The sequence below is a fragment of the Nomascus leucogenys genome, chromosome 5 (assembly GCF_006542625.1).
Source record: "Nomascus leucogenys isolate Asia chromosome 5, Asia_NLE_v1, whole genome shotgun sequence".
Lineage (NCBI taxonomy): Eukaryota > Metazoa > Chordata > Mammalia > Primates > Hylobatidae > Nomascus > Nomascus leucogenys.
Window position 1 is genome coordinate 12,667,701 of NC_044385.1, and position 24,224 is coordinate 12,691,924.

The 24,224-nt window shown below is 40.5% G+C and overlaps 1 protein-coding gene across 3 annotated transcripts in view; it reads left to right on the forward strand.

Annotated features, from left to right (window-relative positions):
• The window catches only part of B3GALNT2 (beta-1,3-N-acetylgalactosaminyltransferase 2), a 60,498-nt gene that overhangs the window by 28,938 nt on the left and 7,336 nt on the right, over nt 1-24,224 (forward strand). For 2 of the 3 annotated variants that reach the window (XM_003267284.3, XM_030812647.1), the window contains 4 exons: nt 8,157-8,267; nt 13,438-13,516; nt 19,988-20,171; nt 23,061-23,186. In XM_003267284.3, the coding sequence (XP_003267332.2) occupies nt 8,157-8,267; nt 13,438-13,516; nt 19,988-20,171; nt 23,061-23,186 (500 nt within the window). Of the gene's footprint in view, nt 1-8,156; nt 8,268-13,437; nt 13,534-19,987; nt 20,172-23,060; nt 23,187-24,224 lie in introns of those variants that run through there. The other variant, XM_012506543.2, reaches the window with a different exon arrangement.

A 24,224-nucleotide genomic window follows, 5' to 3' on the forward strand; every position in this document is an offset into this window, starting at 1 on the left:
AAGTGCTGAGATTACAGCCGTGAGCCACCACGCCTGGCCTAAATTTTTTATTTCTTGTGCAGACGGGTGTGTCGCTATGTTGGCAGGCTGGTCTTGAACTTCTGGCCTCAAGCAATCCTCTCACCTCCCAAAGGTCTAGGATTACAGGCTTGAGCCACCACACCTGGTCTAGTTTGTTTGTTTGTTTGTTTAGAAATGGAGTCTTGCTCTGTCACTCAGGCGGGAGTGCAGTGGCGCGATCTCGGCTCACTGCAACCTCCACCTCCCGGGTTCAAGCAATTCTCCTGCCTCAGCCTCCTGAGTAGCTGGTACTATAGGTGTGTGCCATCACGCCTTGCTAATTTTTTGTATTTTTAGTAGAGATGGAGTTTCACCGTGTTAGCCAGGATGGTCTTGATCTCCTGATCTCGTGATCCGCCCGCCTGCCTTGGCCTCCCAAAGTGCTGGGATTACAGGCATGAGCCACTGCACCTGGCCACCAGGTCTACTTATTAAGAGTTTTAATGATTATAGCCTTGTGCTTTTTATCTCCCTTCAGGCTTTAGGCTAAACAGACTTGATTTTATTACTTTTATTAATTTTGTATAATATTTTTTTCTTTTAAAAACAAGCAGGCCAGGTGTGGTGTCTCAGGCTTATCCTCTCAGCACTTTGGGAGGCCAAGGCGGGCAGATCATTGAGCCCATGAGTTTGAGATGACCAGCCTGGGCAACTTGATGAAACCCAGTCCCTATTCAAACAACAAAAATAACCACACACACAAAAAGCAAGCAATTATTTAATAGTGGCTATACCTGGTGGGGAGCTAAGATTATGGATGATTTTAATTTTCTTCTTTTTGTATATCTAAGTGTTCCATAATAAACATATATTAGCTTTATATAATAGAAAAAATAAACTTTTAGCAATTAAAAAAATTCTCTCCTGTTGTACAAAATTCTATTTTTGTTGAAAATATGTTTAATTTTAAATACTTTTTTTTGCTGCATCAAGGCTGATTGGGTTTATTTGCTCAGAAAAATGATAGTGATTGTTTGCTGGCATATCATCAGCAAAGAGTAACAGAAGAGAAATAGGTAGTGTATTCCATTTGCGAAAGGAAGTTCATCATCTTACTCCCTCCACCCTTGGTGATTGCCTGGAGTTACATGTCAGCAGTATAGCTTGTCCAGTAAGCAGGTCGCCTGTAAGGTTTTCATTGTGTAGCTCACTAAAGCATAAATCTCAGTGGGCGTCACAAGTGATTCTTCACAAGTGAAGACTACTGTGTGTTTCTCTTAAAATATTTATGTTTTGGCCGGGCGTGGTGGCTCACATCTGTAATCCCAGCACTTTAGGAGGCCGAGGCGGGTGGATCACGAGGTCAGGAAATCCAGACCATCCTGGCTAACACGGTGAAACCCCATCTCTACTAAAAATACAAAAAATTAGCCAGGTGTGGTAGTGCATGCCTGTAGTCCCAGCTACCCAGAAGGCTGAGGCAGGAGAATCACTTGAACCTGGGAGGCAGAGGTTGTAGTGAGCCAAGATCACACCACTGCACTCCAGCCTGAGTGACAGAGACAGAGCAAGACTCTGTCTCAAAAAAAAAAAAAAAAAAAAATTATGTCTCTATTTTATGTTGTCCTTAATGGTACAGTTGGAACCTGAAGCTAATTTCAGTAAAAAGCAGACTATTTTTGTTCACCTGAGTCACTAGCAACATTATTGTTAGCATTATGGACACATATCCTTAGACAGAGTTTCACTCCTGTTGCCCAGGCTGGAGTGCAATGGCTCAATCTCGGCTCACTGCAACCTCCACCTCCCAGGTTCAAATGATTCTCCTACCTCAGCCTCCTGAATAGCTGGGATTACGAGTGCCTGCCACCACACCTGGCTAATTTTTGTATTTTTAATAGAGACAGAGTTTCACCATGTTGGCCAGGCTGGTTTTGAACTCCTGACCTCAGGTGATCCACCCGCCTCAGCCTCCCAAAGTGCTGGGATTACAGGTGTGAGCCACCGTGCCCGGCCTATATCCTTATTTTTTATGAAGGTTGAAATTCTTTATATATAGTCATTTCTCCAATCCACAAGAAGTTGTTAATGTTTATAGGCACAGAAATTCTGTATATATTCAAGCTACTCTGTTGTTTGGATGAGAAATTTGAAGCTTTATGGAAAAGAATTGATGCGTGAAAGGAGTTAACAGACAGCTTGCTTATGTTATGGGAGAGATACATATGATATCTCATTTTTCCAACCTGTATCATGCTATTTTTTCCCAACTTTTATTTTGGTTTTTATGATCTTAGCAGGGAATTGCCATAAACAAGTTGTTTTGGATCTTAAGAGATACCTGGCTTCGTAATTGCCTTACATCAGAATAAAAAGTAGGTATATGAGAGCAGAGGTGAGGAATAGAAATTAAACTGTGTTGTGGAGCAGAAACAGGTATAGGAGACAGGTGGAAGATAAAGCTTCTTCCTTGCTTAGTAGTAAAACATCTGATGGGTTATTTAAGTTCCATGAATAAGTCAAGATGATTTGGGGGGATTAGGGAATTTTTCTGGTAACTATTCAATTATTCATTGAATTTGTTTGTTGTATCATAGCCTAGTCGCAGACAAATGGAGTTGGGTGCCAGGAAGGACCCACTGTGAAATAGCATGTCACATGTCATGTCAATTGAATGGACAGTACAGAGAATTACTCGTTTTATCATCTTTTCTAGATTTGTAGTTTCAAGGTGAGGATTTTTATCTGGTCACTATAGTTTTTACTTTTGGTATGATTCATTATTTCCTTTTTGCTTTCCTCTTAAATATTAATCGTTAGGATTTGCTACCTAGCCTTCTGTTTTATTTTACTTATTCTTCCCAGGGAATTTCATTCATTACTGCCTGTATGCTGAAGGCTGTTAAATCTATAATTACAGCCCCAGCATCTCTTGTGAACTCCAGACATGCTTTCAGCTGCCTTCTGAACTTCTCCACTTGAATGTTCCATGGGCATTCTAATGGTAACATTGTCTCCATCCCACCTGTTCTCATCGCCTGTATTTTTAATCTTGGGTAACCATCTCCTTTTCCTCAAGTCATCTAGACCAGAATCATGAGAGTTATCCTAACTCTCATGTCCAGGTACTCACCAAGTCGTATCAGTTCCTTATCCTAAGTATATATGCTATCAGTCCTTACAAATTCTATCACTGTTAAAGTTTTAGAAGAAAATAGAGTATACCAAGGGCAAGAGGTGGTTGTTGCAAGGAGAAAGAGACATGATTAACACAAAGCATGTGTTCATGTGGTCAAGCATATTAGTCCATTTAGTGTTTCTACAAAGGAATACCTGAGGCTGGGTAATCTATAGAGAAAAGAGGTTTATTTGGCTCGTGGGTCTGCAGGCTATACAAGAAGCATGGCAGCTGGGCACGGTGGCTCATGCCTGTAACCCCAGGGCTTTGGGAGGCTGAGGCGGGCAGATCTCCTTAGGTCAGGAGTTCGAGACCAGCCTCTGGCCAACATGGTGAAACTCCATCTCTACTAAAAATACAAAAATTAGCTGCATGTGGTAGTGTATGCCTGTAATCCCAGCTACTCAGGAGGCTGAAGCACGAAAATCACTTGAACCTGGGAGATGGAGGTTGCAGTGAGCAGAGATTGTGCCGCTGCACTCCAGCCTGGGCAACAACGAGACTCCATCTAAAAAAAAAAAGAAAGAAAAGAAAAGAAACATGGCACCAGCATCTGCTTCTGGTGAAGGCCTCAGGAAGCTTCCACTCATAGTGGAAGGCGAAGGGGGGGAGTAAGCATGTCACATGGTGAGAGAGGGAACAAGAGAGAGATGCCAGGCTCTTTTAAAAAACCAGCTCTTGAATACAAATAGAGCAAGAACTCACTCATTACTGTAGGGAAGGAGTCAAACCATTCTTGAGGGATCAATTCCCATGACTCAAACACCTCCTACTAGGCCCTACCTCCAGCGTTGGGGGGTCACACTTCAAAATGAGATTTGGAGGGGCCATATATCCAAACTATATCATAAGAGGCCTGGGACTTAGCAACAGGTCCTAACACTGACCTTCCAGTTCACTTAGAGATTATCAGATTCTTACTGATGTGTAAATTCACAGAAAATCAGTGCATAAACCAAAATGTCAGTTCATTCATCTTTAATGCTCTTGGCTCATTCAAGTGATTTCAATGCCCAGGTCCCCTATCTAGGAACCTCCTATTTAGTTTGTCAAGGTACCTAAAAAGCTAAATCTGAACTGTGCTAGATTTGGGCATCGAACTTAATTACAACAGCGGAAGAGTGGGTGTTTTAGAATGCTATTTTATCTAGGTACAATGTGACCTAAATGCTTTTTTTTTTGAAATGGAGTTTCGCTCTTGTTGCCCAGGCTGGAGTGCAATGGTGCGATCTCAGCTCACCATAACCTCTGCCTCCTGGGTTCAAGAGATTCTCCTGCCTCAGACTCCCAAGTAGCTGGGATTACAGGCATGTGCCACCACGCCCAGCTAATTTTTTGTATTTTTAGTAGAGACGGAGTTTCTTCATGTTGGTCAGGCTGGTCTTAAAGTGGCTTTAATAGCTCTGAATACACAATAGCTAAGATCTAAACTGGGATTAGATACCCCACTATGCTTAGCCCTAAACTTCAACAGCTGAACTAACAAAACTGCTCGCCAGAACACTACAAGCAACAGCTTAAAACTCAAGGGACCTGGCTGTGCTTCACATCCCTCTAGAGGAGCCTGTTCTATAATCGATGAACTTCCAACCTCAGGTGATTCGCCCGCCTTGACCTCTCAGAGTGCTGGGATTATAGGTGTGAGCCACTGCACCTGGCCCAAAATGCTTTTTATCTTCCAGTTATTGCATCTTTCTCCCCTTTGATATTGCTACATTGCCAAAATTTTCCTCTTAATCCAATCTTCCTATACCGGCCTGTTGATATGTTTGATAATACGTTGTCTTAAGATATTGACGTTACTAATTAAGCTTCAATCATACAGTTCTTCCCAATTATTAGAAATGTTGTTTCCTCTGGGGCCGGGTGTGGTGGCTTATGCCTGTAACCCCAGCACTTTAGGAGGCCTACGCAGCCAGATCACTAGAGGTCAGGAGTTTGAGACCAGCCTGACCAACATGGTGAAACCCTGTCTCTACTAAAAATACAAAAATTAGCCAGATGTGATGGCGTGCACCTATAGTCCCAGCTACTCTGGAGGCCAAGGCAGGAGAATCGCTTGAACCCAGAGGCGGAGGTTGCAGTGAGCTAAGATCGCACCACTGCACTCCAGCCTGGGCAACAGAGCGAAACTCCGTCTCAAAAAAGAAGAAAAAAAAAGAAATGTTGTTTGCTGTTATGTAGGGATTTAATTATTTCAGATTTGACCTCAAGTTTAAGAGAATGTTAAGGCCTCAGAAGGAATAGAATTGAAAAAGAAAAAATAAATAAATTTTTAAAAAGAGAGTTAAGTCTACTTAGGGAACGTATAGAAACAATCAGCACCTGTTTAAAAGATACGAAAATGGAATCTTTTAAAGAGGCAGTTCAATTTCTGTGTGCCTTTTAGTGGTAATAAAGGCACTATTTTACTAAGCAAAGGCACCATATACTTTATCACTAATCTTCTAAACAGCCCTTTGAGGTCAGTATCATTTTCTCTCTTTTAAAGATTAGAAAATGATGACACTGCTTAAGGTGTATCTGCAAGATCTGCTCTGAGAACCCTAGGCCCCACCCATTGCATGAGTTTCACAGATAATGAAGATTAAGGATACATTAGCTGAATACAAAGTGATAAACTGCCTGAGGAATCTGGACTCGGAATATTTTTATCTGTTTTGGAGGAGGAAAAAAGTATTTCTTTAAAAAAAAAAAAAAAAGGAAGGGAAAGGTTGGGCCGGGTGCGGTGGCTCATGCCTGTAATCCTAGCACTTTGGGAGGCCAAGGCAGGCAGATCACTAGGTCAGGAGTTCAAGATCAGCCTGGCCAACATAGTGAAACCCCATCTCTACTGAAAATACAAAAATTAGCTGGGCATGGTGGCGCATTCCTGTAATCCCAGCTACTTGGGAGGCTGAGGCAGGAGAATCACTTGAACCAGGACCTGGGAGGCGGGGTTTGCAGTGAGCAGAGATCATGCCACTGCACTCCAGCCTGGGCTACAGAGTGAGACTCCGTCTCAAAAAAATAAAAATAAAAAAAGAAAAAGTTTTATCAGTCTGTACAGAGGGAAAAAAATGTTTATAAACCACTGACCTAGCTTATCAGACAAATTGAATTTTGTATGGTTTCCCTATACTGCTGGCTAAAATGAGACATTATTGTAAAGTACTTTACCTCTTCATTTTAACATGAAAGTTTTTAGAGTATTAGAGCTATACTTTCATTTAATCCTCTATACTATAGTCAATTCTAGTTTATTTTTAGTTCAACATTATTTATTCAGCAAACACTTTGAGTTGTCAGTCATGTCAGGCTGGGCTTGATGCTGGGGATGCAGTGGTTGATCAGGCAAGCTCCTTCCTGTTCTCAAGGTGTTTGTCTTCTATAGGGGCAGTTAGTTTAATAATAAAATAAATAAGAAATATCAGAGTGATAAATGGTATTAAGAAGATAAAACAGGTGGATGTGATAGAAGTTGGGAGTTGGAGCCTTCTGGAGGACATCTGGAGAAAGCCTCTCAGAGGAGAAGGTAGTGGAGCTGAGACCTGAGCAGGACTAAGGAGCCAGCTGTGCACAGAATTAAAAATGGGATCATGGAGAAATTAGAAGACATTAAGATTTCAATGTATATCAGACCTTGGGACAGGGACATAGCTCTCTAAGCTCAGAATTTAATAGTAATAATCACAAAGGAAAAGTTTGTGAGATTTGCCAAGGTGAAATTTATGGACTTCTGATTTTCAAAAATAACATTAAGTAGCAAATGAAAAACTATTTTAGCATATAAAATGTGCACAGGATTAAGATAATTACTCTATTAAAAGCTTGCATAGATGAATAAGAAAAATAGAAAACTCAGAGGGCAGATGGCAAAGCAGCATGATAAGGCAGTCCTCAGAACATGCAATTCATAAACATCACTAGGAATCAGAAATCCAACTAAGCCAATCATTTTTTTTTTTTTTTTTTTTTTTTTTTTTTAAATTCAGGCAGGGCGCCGTGGCTCATGCCTGTAATCCCAGCACTTTGGGAGGCCAAGGCGGGCAGATCACTTGAGGTCAGGAGTTCCAGACCAGCCTGGCCAACATGGCGAAACCCCATCTCTACTAAATATCCCAAAATTAACCGGGCGTGATGGTGAGCGCCTGTAATCCCAGGTACTCGGGAGGCTGAGGCAAGAGAATCACTTAAACTTGGAGAATGAAGGTTGCAGTGAGCCGAGATCGCACCATAGCACTCCAGCCTGGGTGGCAGAGCGAGGCTCTGTGTCAAAAAATGAAAAATAAAACCAACTAAATGAGGACTCATTTTGTAAAAATCTAGTATATTAGGTTAAACTTTTTTTTACTAGTATCCCATACCAGGGAGAATACGGTGCAGTTGTCATTCTCGTACATTGCTGATGACCCTATAAATTAGTAAAAATTGCTTTAAAAAAGCAGTTGGCGGTGTATACCAAAATCCACAAAAGATACCTCTTTCTTGTCCCAGTAATTTCACCTCTGGGAATTTAAGTAAAAAACAAATTGTTAGGGATAAATAAACATGTACCCCAAAACATGCCTACATTATTTTAGTAGATACTTAGTAGATATTTTAGTAGACATTTAGTAGCAACCAAATGTCTAATAGTAGGGGAAAATGAGTAAATCAGGATGTATCTGCTCATTGGGATGTTATACACACATGAGGAAGAGTGGTTGTGACAGCTGCAACAACATAAGGAAATGCTTTTGATACAATGGGAAATGGCAAACAGCACTATGCAAAATTGTCTATATACTCTTTGTAACTGTTTTTTTATATGTGCATGGAAAAAGCAGTCAAAGATATACACCAAACGCTAACAGTGGTATGTCAGAGTTAGGGGGTGAAAATTTTAAATGATATGTTTTGGGAAAAAATTTTCTCTAAAAATCTTACCTGAAAACATACTTAAAAACTAAATGACAGCAATAAGGAAACTGACTCACTATTCATCTTTCCACAAAAGAGCTTTGAAGGTACAATCGTGTGGGAGAGCCAAGACCTCCACGGCCTTGTGTCAAGAAATCTCCACAAAGTGACAGTGAATGATGGAGGGGGAGTTCTCAGAGTCATTACAGTAAGTCATTTTTTTTTAAGGTTTAATTGCATATTTTAGCTTCTTTTTAATACATAAAAGTGTTCTAAAATTTACCTTAGAGCCCAGGCAGCATGGAGCAATGATTCTTGTGTGTTTTACAACATACATAGTAGCAAATGTTGTTGTCTTCGTAGTAAAGGCAAAAACTCAAATATGATCATGTAACTCCAGTGTTAGTGAGTTTATAGTTTTGCCTTAGGATTGGTGCATTTTTAAAGTGCAATATTTTACTTCTCTTTTTTTTTTTTTTTTTTTGAGAGGGTCTCACTCTGTTTCCCAGGCCGGGATGCAGTAGCACGATCACAGCTCACTGCAGCCTCCACCTCCTGGCTTAAACAATCCTCCCACGTAGCTGGGACTACCAGTGTGCACCACCACACCCAGCTAATTTTTTGTGTTTTTTTGTAGAGATGAGGTTTCACCATGTTGCCTAGGCTGGTTGCAAACTTCTGAGCTCAAGTGATCCACCCACCTACGCTTCCCAAAGTGCTGTATTACAGGCATGAGCCACTGTGCCTGGCCTATTTCTCAGTAATTTTTAAGTTAGCATTCTAGAACACTTGCTCAGTAGTATTCAGAGTATTGACTATCTCACCTTGAAAATAAAATCTCAGTTAAAATACTATAGATAGCCAGGCACGGTGGCTCATGCCAATAATCCCAGAACTTTAGGAGGCCGAGGCAGGTGGATCACTTGAGGCCAGGAGTTTAACACTGGCCTGGGCAACATAGCAAGACCCCATCTGTACTAAAAATACAAAAACTTAGCCAGGCGTGGTGGCGCATGCCTGGAATCCCAGCTATTCAGATGGCTGAAGCATGAGAATTGCTTGAACCTAGGAGGCAAAAGTTTCAGTGAGCTGAGATCACACCACTGCACTCCAGCCTGGGTGGCAGAGTGAGACTCTGTCTCAAAAAAACAAAACAAAACAAAAAAAAAACCAAACTACTATAGATAAAAATATTGGAAAATAAGGCGGGGTGTGCTGGCTTATGCCTGTAATCCCAGCACTTTGGGAGGCTAAGGTGGGTGGACCACTGGAGGTCAGGAGGTCAAGACCAGCCTGGCCAACATGGTGAAACCCCATCTCTACTAAAAATACAAAAAAAAAAAAAAAAAAAAAAATTAGCTGGGCATGGTGGCACATGCCTGTAATCCTAGCTACTCGGGAGGCTGAGGTGGGAGGATCGCTTGAACCCCAGAGGTGGAGGTTGTGGTGAGCCAAGGTCATGCCACTGCACTCCAACCTGGGCAACAGAGCGAGACTCCATCTCAAAACAAAACAAAACAAAATAGAAAATAATATTGAGTACTTTCATTTATTTTGCTGAAGCAACTCTGGGATTTCTGACTCTCATATTTCTCATTCAGCTTTGCTTTAAATTTAAAACAGTTTGACAGGTGAATTTCTCAAAGTAAATGTAGGACAATAAAGAAGGTATATGATACTTAAAATGGACTTTAGTAAACAAATGCTGTGTATGGTGGAATCATAGACAATCTTTTATTCTCCTCGCTCTCCTGTCCAATGATTAGGAATGTACTTGGCATTTAAATTCACAAGCTTAGTGAATGAATATTAACCTCATTTACATGGATTAATTTCTGAGTTGAATATATGATATGTTATTACTCATTCAAAAAACATTTACTGTATACCTGTTCTAAGGCAGAAACAATGGCAGGGTAAAATAGACATACTCGTGGCCCACAGTGGAACTTACAGTCCAGTGAGGGAGAAAGACATTAAACAAATAGACCCATAGATTCATTTGTAGTTACACATTTAGATTTGTAGGCCATGTTTAGGATTTCATTCATGTTTAGGATTTAGGGTTTATTATGACAGGTAAATTTCACAAAGTAAATGGAGGACAATAAAGATGGTGTTTACTTTAGTAAGCACACACACCACTTGTTTACTAAAGTTCATTTTAAGTCTTATGAAAAATTTTTTACTGAAAATAGAAAGTTTTATGGAATTATGACATTTTTCTTTCCTTATTTTACAAGGCAAATAAATACCTTTACTATCTTGCCTCCTTTTCTATTTATGAAACTTTAAAATACCCAGCATATGCCGAAATTCTATAGTATTGGTTATACTAAAAGAAATAAGTTGGCCAGGCGCAGTGGCTCACGCCTGTAATCCCAGCACTTTGGGAGGCTGAGGTGGGAGGATCACGAGGTCAAGAGATCAAGACCAGCCTGGCCAACATGGTGAAACCCTGTCTCTACTAAAAATACAAAAATTAGCTGGGCGTGGTGGCGGGTGCCTGTAGTCCCAGCTACTCAGAAGGCTGAGGCAGGAGAATTGCTTGAACCCAGGAGGTGGAGGTTGCCGTGAGCCGAGATCGCGCCACTGCACTCCAGCCTGGCTACAGAGCGAGACTCCGTCGCAAAAAAAAAAAAAAAAAAAAAAAAAAAAAGAAAAAACAGGTTTCTGAGTTGAGAACTAGGTTCAAATGTAAAGACTCAAATGATCTGCTTTGGGAGTAAAAATTATTATAGAGGGCTAAAGATAGCTTAAACATACAGTTAACCTAAAAAAACAAAAAACCAGATAACTTTTTAAAGCCTACGCTAAGAAACCCCAGGTTCAAATTAAGATTTTCATGACAAATGTGTACAGCTGAGAGTTTTCACTAAGTTTTATTCCCTTGCCAGCAAGTGATGTCAGAAAAATTTTAAAGGCAAAAAGCCAAGTTGCGACCTTTTAGAGAGAAGTTAATAAACAAATTACTATTGAGTTCTAAAGCCAAAACAATATAGAAATATACAATAAAAAATAAAGCATAGGCTGGGTGCTGTGGCTTACGCCTGTAATCCCAGCATTTTGGGAGGCCGAGTTGGGCAGATCACCTGAGGTCAGGAGTTCGAGACCAGCCTGACTAACATGGTTGAAACCCCGTCTCTACTAAAAATACAAAAATTAGCCAGGCGTGGTGGCTAATGCCTGTAATCCCAGCTACTCAAGAGGCTGAGGAAGGAGAATCGCTTGAACCTGGGAGGGTGGAGGTTGCAGTGAGCCAAGATCACGCCATTGCACTCCAGCCTGGGCGACAAGAGCGAAACTCCGTCTCAAAAAAGTAACTAAGTAGGCCGGGCATGGTGGCTCACACCTGTAATCCCAGCACTTTAGGAGGCCGAGGCAGGCAGATCACCTGAGGTCAGGAGTTCGAGACCAGCCTGGCCAACATAGTGAAACTCCATCTCTACTAAAAATACAAAAATTAGCCAGGCATGCTGGCAGGCGACTGTAATCTCAGCTACTCAGGAGGCTGAGGCAAGAGAATCGCTTGAAGCCAGGAGGCAGATGTTGCAGTGAGCTGAAATCGCGCCATTGCACTCCAGCCTGGGGGACAAGAGCAAGACTTCATCTCAAAAAAAAAAAAAAAAAGTAAATAAGTAAATAACAAAGCATATACAGTCTTTTATGGAACTGCAAGGTTGGAATCTATAGCATGCACCTTTAGTAATTTTCACATTTGGCTACAAACTTATTTTATTTAATTTTTTTGAGATGGAGTCTCACTCTGTCACCCAGGCTGGAGTACAGTGGCATGATCTTGGCTCACTGCAATCTCCTTCTCCCAGGTTCAAGTGATACTCCTGCCTCAGCCTCCAGAGTAGCTGGGATTATAGGCACACACCACCATGCCTAGCTAATTTTTCTGTATTTTTAGTAGAGACAGGGTTTCACCATATTAGCTAGGATGGTCTTGATGTCTTGTCTTCGTGATCCACCCGCCTCCGCCTCCCAAAGTGCTGGGAGTACAGGTGTGAGCCACTGCGCCTGGCCTACAAACATATTTTAAATTAAATGACAAGTTACTACAGTGACCTTAGATTACTTGTTCTACTGGCCTTAAGACATTGCTTTGTACAGTAAAACTCTGAAAAGATCTGTTTAAGAATAGCCAAGCAGTAGCTCTCTTGATTAAATGAAGGTGTAGAAAAAATACTGTAAATACACTGAATATGGACTCTGTCTGATCTAGCCCACAACAGCCAGACAGTACTCGGGTAGATGTACCATAGTGGTTTAGTGTATACAGAAGAAAACAGCTCACTCTGAGTAAGGCCATTGGGTAACTTTTGAAGAGAGATAACTCTTTAATAATAAAAGACTCTCCATTCTAAGAGGTAGAAAGGACTATCATTGGCTGCTGTCACAATAGGCTTAGGCACCTTCAACAACATCAACAGGCTGGGCACAGTGGTCCACACCTGTAATCCCAGCACTTTGGGAGACCGAGGCGGGAGGATCGCTTGAGCCCAGGAGTTCAAGACCAGCCTGGGCAACACAGTGAGACCTCTTCTCTACAAAAAATTTATAAATATTAGCTGGGCATGGTGGCACGGACCTGTAGTGCCAGCTGCTTGTGAGGCTGAGGTGGGAAGATTGTATGTTCAAGGCTAGAATGAGATATCATTGCACCACTGCACTCAGCCTGAGCATCAGAGTGAAACCCTGTCTGTAAAATGAAATTAGGCCAGGTGCGGTGGCTCACGCCTGTAATCCCAGCACTTTTGGGAGGCTGAGGCAGGTGGATCACCTGAGGTCAGGAGTTCGAGACCAGCCTGACCAATATGGTGAAACCCTGTTATTTAAAAAAAAAAAAAAAAAAGAAAAAAAAAAAAAATTAAAAAAAAATTTTTTTAAATCAATATTCAGTAGAGTTCAATTTGAATATTTGGGACAGACTATTGATTTTGAGCCTTTCTCTGCATGGTCCCTTAACTTTAAAGCGTGCCAAGATGTATTTGAACTCATGAGAATTTTTAGTTTCCAAAAAATCAAAGGTCATAATACATATTTTTTTAAGTGGTGGGGTTGGGATGTAAAATCAATTGCTTTTTGTACTACTAGAGTAGCAAGTACATAAACGTGATTCTATGTAAGTTGCAATTCTGAACACCTTATGGAATGTTGGGTATATCTTATCTTTAGTATTGTAATTAGATAACAAAAATAGTAGAATACCGTATGTCATCCTGATATTATAAGCCTCTAGTGCACCAGCATCTTAGATGCATTTATCTGCTGCAAGTGGAGTCATATTATGATTTTTGTCAAATCGATTTTAAAATATGATCAATGTATTTTTAGTAATGAATCATTGAGTACATTCTTATTCCTTTCAGGCTGGGGAGGGTGCATTGCCTCATGAATTCTTGGAAGGTGTGGAGGGAGTTGCAGGTGGTTTTATATATACTATTCAGGGTAAGTTTGCTAGTTGAAACTTGAAAAGTACACTGAATCTCTTACATTTAATCTTTATACTTGACAGAAAAGGATTTTTTTTTTTTTTGTCTTTTAAAAAACTTTATTCAGATAAAATTCACCCTTTTAAAGTGGTTGAGTGGTTTTAGTATATTCATAGAGTTCTACAACCGGCTCCACTTCCCAAAAGGAAACCCCACACCCATTAGTAGTTACTCCTCATTCTTACCTCCCCAACCCCCCACCCCCTAACAACTACTGATGCACTTTCTTTCTCTACGGATTTGCCTGTTTTGAACATTTCACATAAATGGAAATGTACAGTACGTGCTCTGTGTGTCAGTTTCTTTGCTGTAACATGTTTTCCAGGTCTGTCCATTTTGTATGTATCAGTACTTTTTTATGATCATATAATATTCTATTGCATCGATATACCCTATTTTATTCATTCATTAATTGATGGACATTTAGATTGCTTCTACTTTTTGAGTATGAATAATTCTGTAGTAAACATGTAGGTACAAGTTTTTGTGTGGTCATATATTTCCATTTCTTTTAAATATCTAGGAGTAGAAGACCTGGGTCATATAATTGTGTGTTTAATCACTTGAGTCACTGTCAGGTTGTTTTCTAAAGCAGCAGCCCATTTTACATTTCCGTAGTCAGTATATGAGGATTCTAGTTTCTCCATATTCTTGTCAACACTTACTAAATTGTCTGTCTTTTAAAATATACCAATCCTAGTGGGTGTAAATTGTTATCTCATTGTGATTTTTATTTGTATTTCCATAATAACTAATGATGTTGAGCATTTTCTTCACGTGCTTATTGGCCATTTGTATATCTTCCTTTTTTGGTTTGTTGTTTTTCTTCTTTTTTTTTTTTTTGAGACGAGGCCTCACTGTGTTGCCCAGGCTGGAGTGCAATGGCATGATCACAGCTCACTGTAGCCTTGACCTCCCAGGGCTCAAGTGAACTTCCCATTTCAGCCTCCTGAATAGCTGGGACTACAAGTGCATGCCACCGTGCCCAGCTAATTATTAAATATTTTGTAGAGACAGGGTTTTGTCATATTGCTCAGGCTGCACACTGTTAAAAGGGTGAATTATTATGGTATATGAACTAGATGTGGGAAGTGAGGGAGAGAGGAGGAGGGAGGAAGTGAACGGAGGAAGGGGTGAAAAGAGGGAGAAGGTAGGGAGGGAGGGGTGGAGGGAAGAAGGGAGGAAAGGAGGGGAAAGAGAGAGAGTCATTTATATCTTCAGAGAAATATCTATTCAGATCCTTTGCCCATTTGTAAAATTATTTTGTTATTGTTGAATTGTAAGAGTTCTTTATATATGCTGGATACAAGTCCCTTATCAGATACACGCTTTGCAAATGGTGCCCTTTAACACACAAAAGTTGTAAATTTTGATGAAGTCCAATTTTGTCACGTTTTTGCTGTCATATGTAAGGAACCATTGTCTAATTTGAAGTCACAAAGATCTGTGTCTTTGTTTTACAGTTCCAAGAGTTTTATAGTTTTAGCACTTGTATGTAGGTCTTGGATCCATGTTCATTTTCATATGTGGCATGAAATAGAGGTTTAACTTCATTCTTTTGCGTGTGGATATCCAGTTGTCCCAGCACCCATTTGTTGAAAATCAATGACTGTAGATATAAGGATTTATTTCAGGACTCTCAATTCTATTCCATTGATCTATATGTCTGCATCCTTAACCAGTACTACACTGTCTTGATTATGTAGCTTTTTAGTAAGATTTGAAACTGGGAGGCTGGGCACGGTGGCTCACTCCTGTAATCCCAGCACTTTAGGAGGCTGAGGCAGGTGGATCACGAGGTCAGGAGTTCGACACCAGCCTGACCAACATGGTGAAACCCCGTCTCTACTAAAAATACAAAAAAATTAGCCAGGCATGGTGTCGGGCGCCTGTAATCCCAGCTACTCCAGAGGCTGAGGCAGGAGAATCGCTTGAACTTGGGAGGCAGAGGTTGCAGTGAGCTGAGATTGCCACTGCATTTCAGCCTGGGTGACAGCAAGACTCCGTCTCAAAAAAAAAAAAAAAAAAAAAAAAGAAATGAGGAAATGTGAATCCTCCAACCTTGTTCTTTTTCAAGCTTGATTGGCTATTCTGGGTCTCTTGCACTTCCATATGAATTTTATGATCAGCTTGTCAATTTGTGCAAAAAAAAAACCTAGCTGGAATGTTTTAAGGGATTGCATATATATATTTAATTTCAATTGGTTTTGGGGGAGCAGGTGGTGTTTGAGTACATGAATAAGTTCTTTAGTGGTGATTTCTGAGATTTTGGTGCACCCATCACCCAAGCAGTGTACACTGTAACCAGTGTGTAGTCTTATTCCTACCCCCCTCCCACCCTTTCCCCGCCGAGTTCCCAAAGTCCATTGTATCATTCTTATGCCTTTGCATCCTCATAGCTTAGCTCCCACTTATGAGTGAGAACATACGATGTTTGGATTTCCATTCCTGAGTTACTTTACTTAGAATAATGGCCTCCAACTCCACGCAGGTGCTGTGAATGCCATTATTTTGTTTCTTTTTATGGCTGAGTAGTACTCCATGATATATATATATATATACTACATTTTCTTTACTCATTGATTGATGGGCATTTGGGCTGGTTCCATATTTTTGCAGTTGCGAATTGTGCTGCTATAAACATGCATGTGCAAGTATCTTTTTCATATAATGACTTATTTTCCTTTGGTAGATACCCAGTAATGGGATTGCTGGATCAAATGGTAGATCTACCTTTAGTTCTTCAAGGAATCTCCACACTGTTTTCCATAGTGGTTGCACTAGTTCACATTCCCATCAGGGATTGCATTCTATCTGTGGATCAACCTGGGGAGTACTGCCGTGTTAACAGTATTAAGTCTCGGAACATCCATGTCTTATTAAATTTCCTTCAATGATGTTTGATTTTCAGTATGAAAGTCTTGCACTTCTTTTGTTAAATTATTAAATACTTATGTTATCTTTTTGATGCTGTTGTAAGTGGAATTGTTTTTCTAATTTGATTTTAAGATTGTTCATTGCGAGTATATAGACATACAGATGGTTTTTGTGATCGATCTGTGTGCTGCAACATTGCTGAACAGATCCATGTATTAATCATTTTATAGTTAGACCTTATGATTTTCTACATGCAAGGTCATTTCATCTGTAAGAAGAGATAGTTTTGCTTCTTCCTTTTCAATCTGGATGCCTTTTTTCTTATCTGATTGTCCTGGCTGGAACATGTATGTTGAATAGAAGTGGCAAAAGCAGACATCCTTTCATTTTCCTGACATAATAATTTATGCTCATATTTTTCAGATACATGCAGTGAAACAAAATGTGTTACTAGTCTAAAAGGCTTGTATTTAATTTCTGCACTCCTGTTGTTACCAGCCATTTTCCTGTTACTACAATTTTATAACACTTTCACTTTCCTTCAAGTGTTAAATTATACAGATGCTCCTTGACTTAGACGATGTTACATCCTGATGAACCCATCTTAAGTTAAAAATGTACGTTGAAAATGCATTTCATACACTTAGCCTGCCGAATGTTATAGCTTAGCCTCACCTACCTTAAACTTGCTCAGGACACTTACATTAGCCCACAGTTGGGCAAAATAATCTAACACAAAGCCTATTCCATAATAAGGGTCGAACATCTCACAAGACTGTAGTCACATGAGAAACAGAATGGTTGCATATGTACTCAAAGCATAGTTTCTGGTGAACACATATTGTTTTTACATTATCCTAAAGTCAAAAAATTGTAAGTCTAAACAGGAGGTCAGGCCAGGTGCAGTAGCTCACACCTGTAATCCCAGCACTTTGGGAGGCCAAGGCAGGTGGATCACGAGGTCAGGAGTTCGAGACCAGCCTGACCAACATGGTGAAACCCCATCTCTACTAAAAATACAAAAGTAGCCAGGGTGCTGGCGCACACCTGTAATCCTAGCTACTCGGGAGGCTGAGGTAGGAGAATCGCTTGAACCCGGGAGGCAGAGGTTGCAGTGAGCCGAGATAGCACTACTGCACTCCAGCCTGGGTGACAGAGTGAGACTTCATCTCTAAAAAACAAAAAAAAACAGGAGGTCATCTACTCCTGTGTTTCTCAGAGGCTGTTCTGTGTTCTGTCTACCTGCATCAGGGTCGCAGCAGTGGCCATTAAAAATACAGATTCCTGGGAGCAGGGCAGAGGGAAAAAAGTAGATTCCTGGGCTCCACCCCAGACCTACTGAATCTTTAGGCTTGGGGCCCAGGAATCTGCATTTCAGCAAGCATTCCCAAGAATCACTGATTGAATCCAGCACCATTTTCTACAGGTGAGACTGCTGTGGTCTAGAGACAACAGAACTTGTCCAGTATCTCACAAGTCATGAGAGGCAGAAGTCAGATATAGGCCTTCAGCTCCCCACCTCATCCTTTCCATTTGCAGTGACAAAGAGTGCAGTGCTAAATTATATTTCGTTTCCTTTGCTACCCTCAGCAGCTCACTTTCTTTGTATTTTTCAAAATTTTTCTTTAATTTGATTGAGACATTTTTAGAAAATCCTGACGTCTCCTGCCACAGTGAAAGAATTGCCTTAAATCAGTAGGATCTGGAGACAGTCCCTGCACACATGTGACAAGTGACTCATTAACTTGTGAAGTGGCAAATAAATTGTCTTTTAAGCACATTAGTAATCATTTTTATTATGAAATATCATGGCCAGGCATAGTGGCTCTTGCCTGTAATCCCAGAACTTTGGGAGGCTCCCAGAAACTTGGGAGGCAAGAAGATCTCTTGAGCCCAGGATTTCGAGACCAGCCTGGACAACATAGCGAGACCCCATCTCTACAAAAAACTTAAAAATTTCCTGGGTGTGGTGACAGGTGCCGGGAGTACCAGCTACTTGGGAAGCTGAGGTGGGAGGATCACTTGAGCCCAGGAAGTTGAGGCTGCAGTAAGCTGTAATTATACCACTGCATTCCAGCCCGGGTGATAGAACAAGACCCTGTCTCAAAAAAAAAAAAAGGGAAATAATCGTAAATACACCAGAAATAGTACTGAAACACGCACGTACCCAGTGCTCAGAATTAACAAATGTTTATTTACATTTTTTCTTATTCATTTCTGATTTTTATTTTTATTTTTTTTTGAAATGTGGCCAGGCATGGTGGCTCATGCCTGTAATCTTAGCACTTTGGGAGGCTGAGGCAGGTGGATCACCTAAGGTTAGGAGTTCGAGACCAGCCTGGCCAACATGGCAAAACCCCGCCTCTTGTTACAAACAATTAGCTGGGCATGGTGGCAGGCGCCTGTAATCCCAGCTATTCGGGAGGCTGAGGCAGGAGAATCACTTGAATCTGGGAGGTGGAGGTTGCAGTGAGCCGAGATCATGCCACTGCACTCCAGCCTGGGCAACAGAGTGAGATTCTGTCTCAAAAAAAAAAGAAAAAAGAAAACATTGTAGGTACAGTTGAAAGCTTTTCCTTGTGGTTCTCCCTAGATGTATTCCTCTTCACTCTCCTCAAAGGGGGTGCCACTTTCCTAAAATTCATGTGTACCCTTCCCATTCTTATTTTTCTACCTTGAACATATTTACATCTCTTTATTTCTTTCTTTATTTGAGACAGGGTCTCGCTCTGTTGCCCAGGCTGGGCGGAGTTCAGTGGTGTAATCATATCTCACTGCAGCCTTGAACTCCTGGGCTCCAGGGGTCCTCCTGCCCTGGCCTCCCAAGAAGCTGGGACCAGAGGCATGCACCACTATGCCTGGCTGATTTTTAAATTTTATTTAGAGATGGGGTCTCCCTATATAACCTAGAGTGATCTCAAACTCCTGGGCTTAAGCAATTCTCCTCCCTTGGCCTCCCAGAGTGCGGGGATTACAGGCATAAGCCACCACGCCTGACCATGTCTTTAAATAACATAGTTTTGAATGTTTTATAATTGATATCTGTGGTGTCGTATTTATCACTTGGCAATTTTCACTCAACTTTATTTTTTCATCCCAATCCTTTTAACATGCAAGATCAGGGTAATTTTTTTAACTGCTATATTTCATTATGTGAATATACCACAACTTGGCCGTTTTTTTTTTTTTCTCTCAGTCGATATTTAGGTCGGTCCCATTTTTCTTCCCACAGTTACAAACAATGCTGTAATTAATATCCTCATGTGAAATAACATTAGTAGGGATGTATCTACAAGTGGCTTCAACTGAACCATAAGGTGTACACATTTTCAGCCTAAGTAGATATTGCCAAATTGCTTTCCAGAGTGGGAGCATCCACTTAATCCTACTGGCAGTGTATGAGAGTTCTCATTTTTCTACCTAAAGTTCCAAACAACTGCATGTGTTTCTGTTAGGTTACCTTGGGAAAATAACTTTAGTGCACATCGTCAGTTCTGAATGTTAAGTTTACAATAGCATTTTTCTCCAACTCTCAACTTTTCCTTTTTAGAAGGTGATGCTCTCTTACACAACCTTCATTCTCGCCCTCAAAGACTTATTGATCATATAAGGAATCTCCATGAGGAAGATGCCTTACTGAAGGAGGAAAGCAGCATCTATGATGATATTGTTTTTGTGGATGTTGTCGACACTTATCGTAACGTTCCTGCAAAATTATTGAACTTCTATAGATGGTAGGTTGTAAAAATGTTGGGTAGCTAGAACTTGTTTTATTGTTAGTTTCCTTTTTTTGAGATGGGGTCTTACTATGTTTCCTAGGCTGGTCTTGAACTCCTGAGTGCAAGCAAACCTCCTGCCTTAGCCTCCTGAGTAGCTAAGATTGCAGACACATGACGCTGTGCCTGTCTTATTGTTCTTTTGCTATCGAGACAATTTATCAACTTCAAACCACTGAGATTTCAACAAATACAAACAAACCTAAGGCCACTGAGCCCCTGGGATATGACCTATTATATCCTAGTTCCTTGCGAAAACTGAGCTGCTAAGATGCTGCCACTTTATTTTGATAAAGATCCACAATGTGATATTAACCTATCAAAAACATGGCAAAAATGGGCTGGTGGCTTATGCCTGCCAGCAGCACTTTGGGAAGCCAAGGCAGGCAGATCACTTGAGATCTGGAGTCTGAGACCAGCCTGGCCAAACATGGTGAAACCCCGTTTCTACTAAAAATACAAAAATTAGCCAAGTGTTGTGGTGAGCGCCTGTAATCCCAGCTACTCAGGGGGCTGAGGCATGAAAATCACTTGAACCCAGAAGGCGGAGGTTGCTGTGAGCCAAGATCACACCACCGCACTCCAGCCTGGGCGGCAGAGTGAGACTTTGTCTCAAAAAAAAAAAAAAAAAAAAAAAAGTTGATTCATTTTGAGTCATTTCTTCTTGCCTCGGTTGTCTCAAGCCAGCATTGGATAAAAATCAGTGAGTTTGGGAATGGTCCATTTTTAGTTGTATTTATACCCACCAACCCAGATTCCCCAGTTATAGTCACTCACATTTAGGTTACTGATAGGAATTCTCTTCTACTGACTATCTACCTTATACTTCCAGTCTCTACTCCATCCATTTAAAAACTACCTCCCTGATTCTAAAACTCTTATATAGCTGGCTTACTGAAATTCCACAACTCCCAGAATCTATCATATTTATAATTTCCCAGACCCTCCAGTGTTTCTTGGAACTTACTTTTAATTCCTACTTTTATAAGAATAACAGTAGCAATATATAATAATAGTAACATATATATTTTATATATATAATCTTAACATGTATAGTTATTAGAATTATTAGTTACTCTATGATCTCAAAATTTTCTGTTGAGTTTCCTGGTACTGTCTATCCTGACCATGGAGCCAAAACTTTCAAACTGTATCTCTGATTAGGCCAAACCTATAAAGGGTATTCACTTTTATTTTTTTCACTTTTATTTTTAAAAACCTTCTTCTGTTCCTTGGTGAGGCCCAGGGTCTGTCTCTTTCTTTTCTTCTCTGTTGCCCTAGGCAGAGTGGGAAGTTACCAAGAACAGTACCTTACGGATACAGTTCCCTGGTCCCGAGGGGTAGATGGTCTAATTGGTTTATGGAAGGTAATGTTTCTTAGCTGGGGCAAATTATTTATTTATTTATTTTTTAATAGAAACAAGGTCTCAAGCAGTCTTCCTGCCTTGGCCTCCCAAAGTGCTGGGATTATAGGCATGAGCCACCATACCTGGCCTGCTGGGGCAAATTAATATAATTTGGGACTCGTCCTGTGAGTAGAGGGCAGAGGTCAGTGAAAGTTGGAAATCTGGGTGTGTCGAATGCTAGGTTAAGTTTAGACAGCTGTAGTAAGAAAAAGAACCTCCTTTTAATTTGGGGCTGCCAATGAGAGTTGCAATTGTAGGTGAGGCTGAGGTGAGGAATGGGCATGGAGGTACCGAGGGTGGGAAGTCAGGGCTGAGAGCCCCAGACTCTTCTTTAGAGCAAGATATTTCCTAGGTGTGGAAGTATCTTAGCCTCTCCCTTAGTCTCCACTGTCGCTATTCTGGCTGCCACCTTCTCTCCCTGGATCGCTGCAGTAACCTTCAACGGGACTCTGATCTGGGACCTGCGTCCCCATAGCTGGCATCACCCATCTCCACACACAAATGAGTTTCATTATTTCTTCCTCTTTATTTCAGTTATCAGTGACCTAAATATTCTTTATCATGAAAATTTATTTCTAATTAGCAAATATTATGTATGCCTTCTGCTGTTAATTGGAAATAAACTTTAGAAACATGGGGTGATGCTATTTGGTGTGGACCCATTATTGTTAAATTCACCATTCTTTGACCTAATGAAATTCTAAATTTATTTTATTGAGATTTCTGACATATGACTGGCCCCCTAGCAAAACTGCGTTTTTAAACAGATGTACAGGGACTGTCAATGTGAAATGAAGGAGTCAATTTTGTCTTTAGACATGATTATATATTTTACGTCTAGATAATGAAGTCACTCTCCTTTGCCTTCCAGAAGGTCATTTATAATTATTTAATTGCTGGAAGTTGTTTCCAAGGGAAAATATGTTTCAGTGTAATAAGTCAGGTTTTTTTAAGCCATAAAATATTTTGAGTGTAATATAAATAGTAGCATCAGATGCATCTTGTGTAATAGTGTTCTGTGTGAGAGGCCCAGATGTAACACCTAATTCATTATGCTGGGACTTTGTTATTAACAACACATGGGGCAAGGTTCAGACGTTTAATAGATTTGGCAGCAGGAGTTGAATGATGCCTAAGAAGCATTTGTTTGAACGTATGTTCCATTTAAGCCAGATATTTTCCTTCATCATGCTCTTTCTTTACCTTTTAAAATCAGCTTAATACTTCTCCGTGTTATGCCACTTAGTAAAAACCAAGTGATGGCCTTAGTTGATTGCAGCAAAATTTTGTTAGAGCAAATGTTCTCAACATTTGAGGAATAAGAAATATAGATAATGACAGGTACAGTTTTGAATGAAAGTGTTAGTGACGCCACTGCATTGGTGTTTCTTTGTTTCTTTGTCTGGTTGCACTGACTTTCTTACCCCTTTTGTGTCAACAGGACTGTGGAAACAACCAGCTTCAATTTGTTGCTGAAGACAGATGACGACTGTTACATAGACCTCGAAGCTGTATTTAATAGGATTGCCCAAAAGAATCTGGATGGGCCTAATTTTTGGTGGGGAAAGTAAGTTAACCATTCTTAGCCCATTGGCATTCATGTACCTGATCAAATGTAATTAATAAAGCATAAAATATCCTTTTTTTTTTTTTTTGAAAATGTGGTTGAGATATACAATTTCGTACTAGACTCCTGGGTTAATATATATTTCATTACTCTAGGTCAGTCATGCTGGCTCACATCTGTCATCCCAGAGTTTTGGGAAGGCTGAGGTGGGAGGATCCTTTGAGGCCAAGAGTTCAAAACTAGCCTGGGCAACGTTGCAAGACCCTGTCCCTACAAAAAATAAAAAAGGTGATGTGAGCCTGTAGCCCTTAGCTACTTGAGAGGCTGAGGCAGGGAGACTGCTTGAGCCCAGGAGTTGGAGGCTGCAATGAGCTATGATTTTGCAACTGCACTCCAGCCTGGGCAACAGAGGGAGACCCTGTCTTAATAATAAATTTTATATTACTGTACAATTGGAGGAAAATATTTTTTAAATGAAAAGCCTCAGGCTAATGTAGTCAAGGAGGGAAAACAATATGGCTTTTATTCTTACGCCAAAGAAATAAATGGTATTCACATTAGAAGCTACTGTATATTTTGTTAGAGTACGTTTGTGACACGTCTCTGAAACCATTTTCTGTGCTTCCTCAGGAATACAATATGGATTAGTGATTTGGTTTTTTGTTTTCATATATATTAAAACACAGGGTGATCTTCTAGTGCTTTTCATTCAGAAACTCTACAAATGCAACTTCGAAAAAATTTAACATACCAATCTTTTATCTAAAACAACACTGGATAAATGATAATTCCTTTCCTTAGATTAAAAAATTTTTTTCTGGCGGGGCACAGTGGCTCACGCCTGTAATCCCAGCACTTTGGGAGGCTGAGGAGGGTGGATCACCCGAAGTCGGGAGTTCAAGACCAGCCTGGCCAACATGGCGAAACCCTGTTTCTACTAAAAATATAAAAAATTAGCTGGTCATGATGGTGCGTGCCTGTAATCCCAGCTACTCGGGAGGCTGAGGCAGGAGAATTGCTTGAATCTGGGAGGCAGAG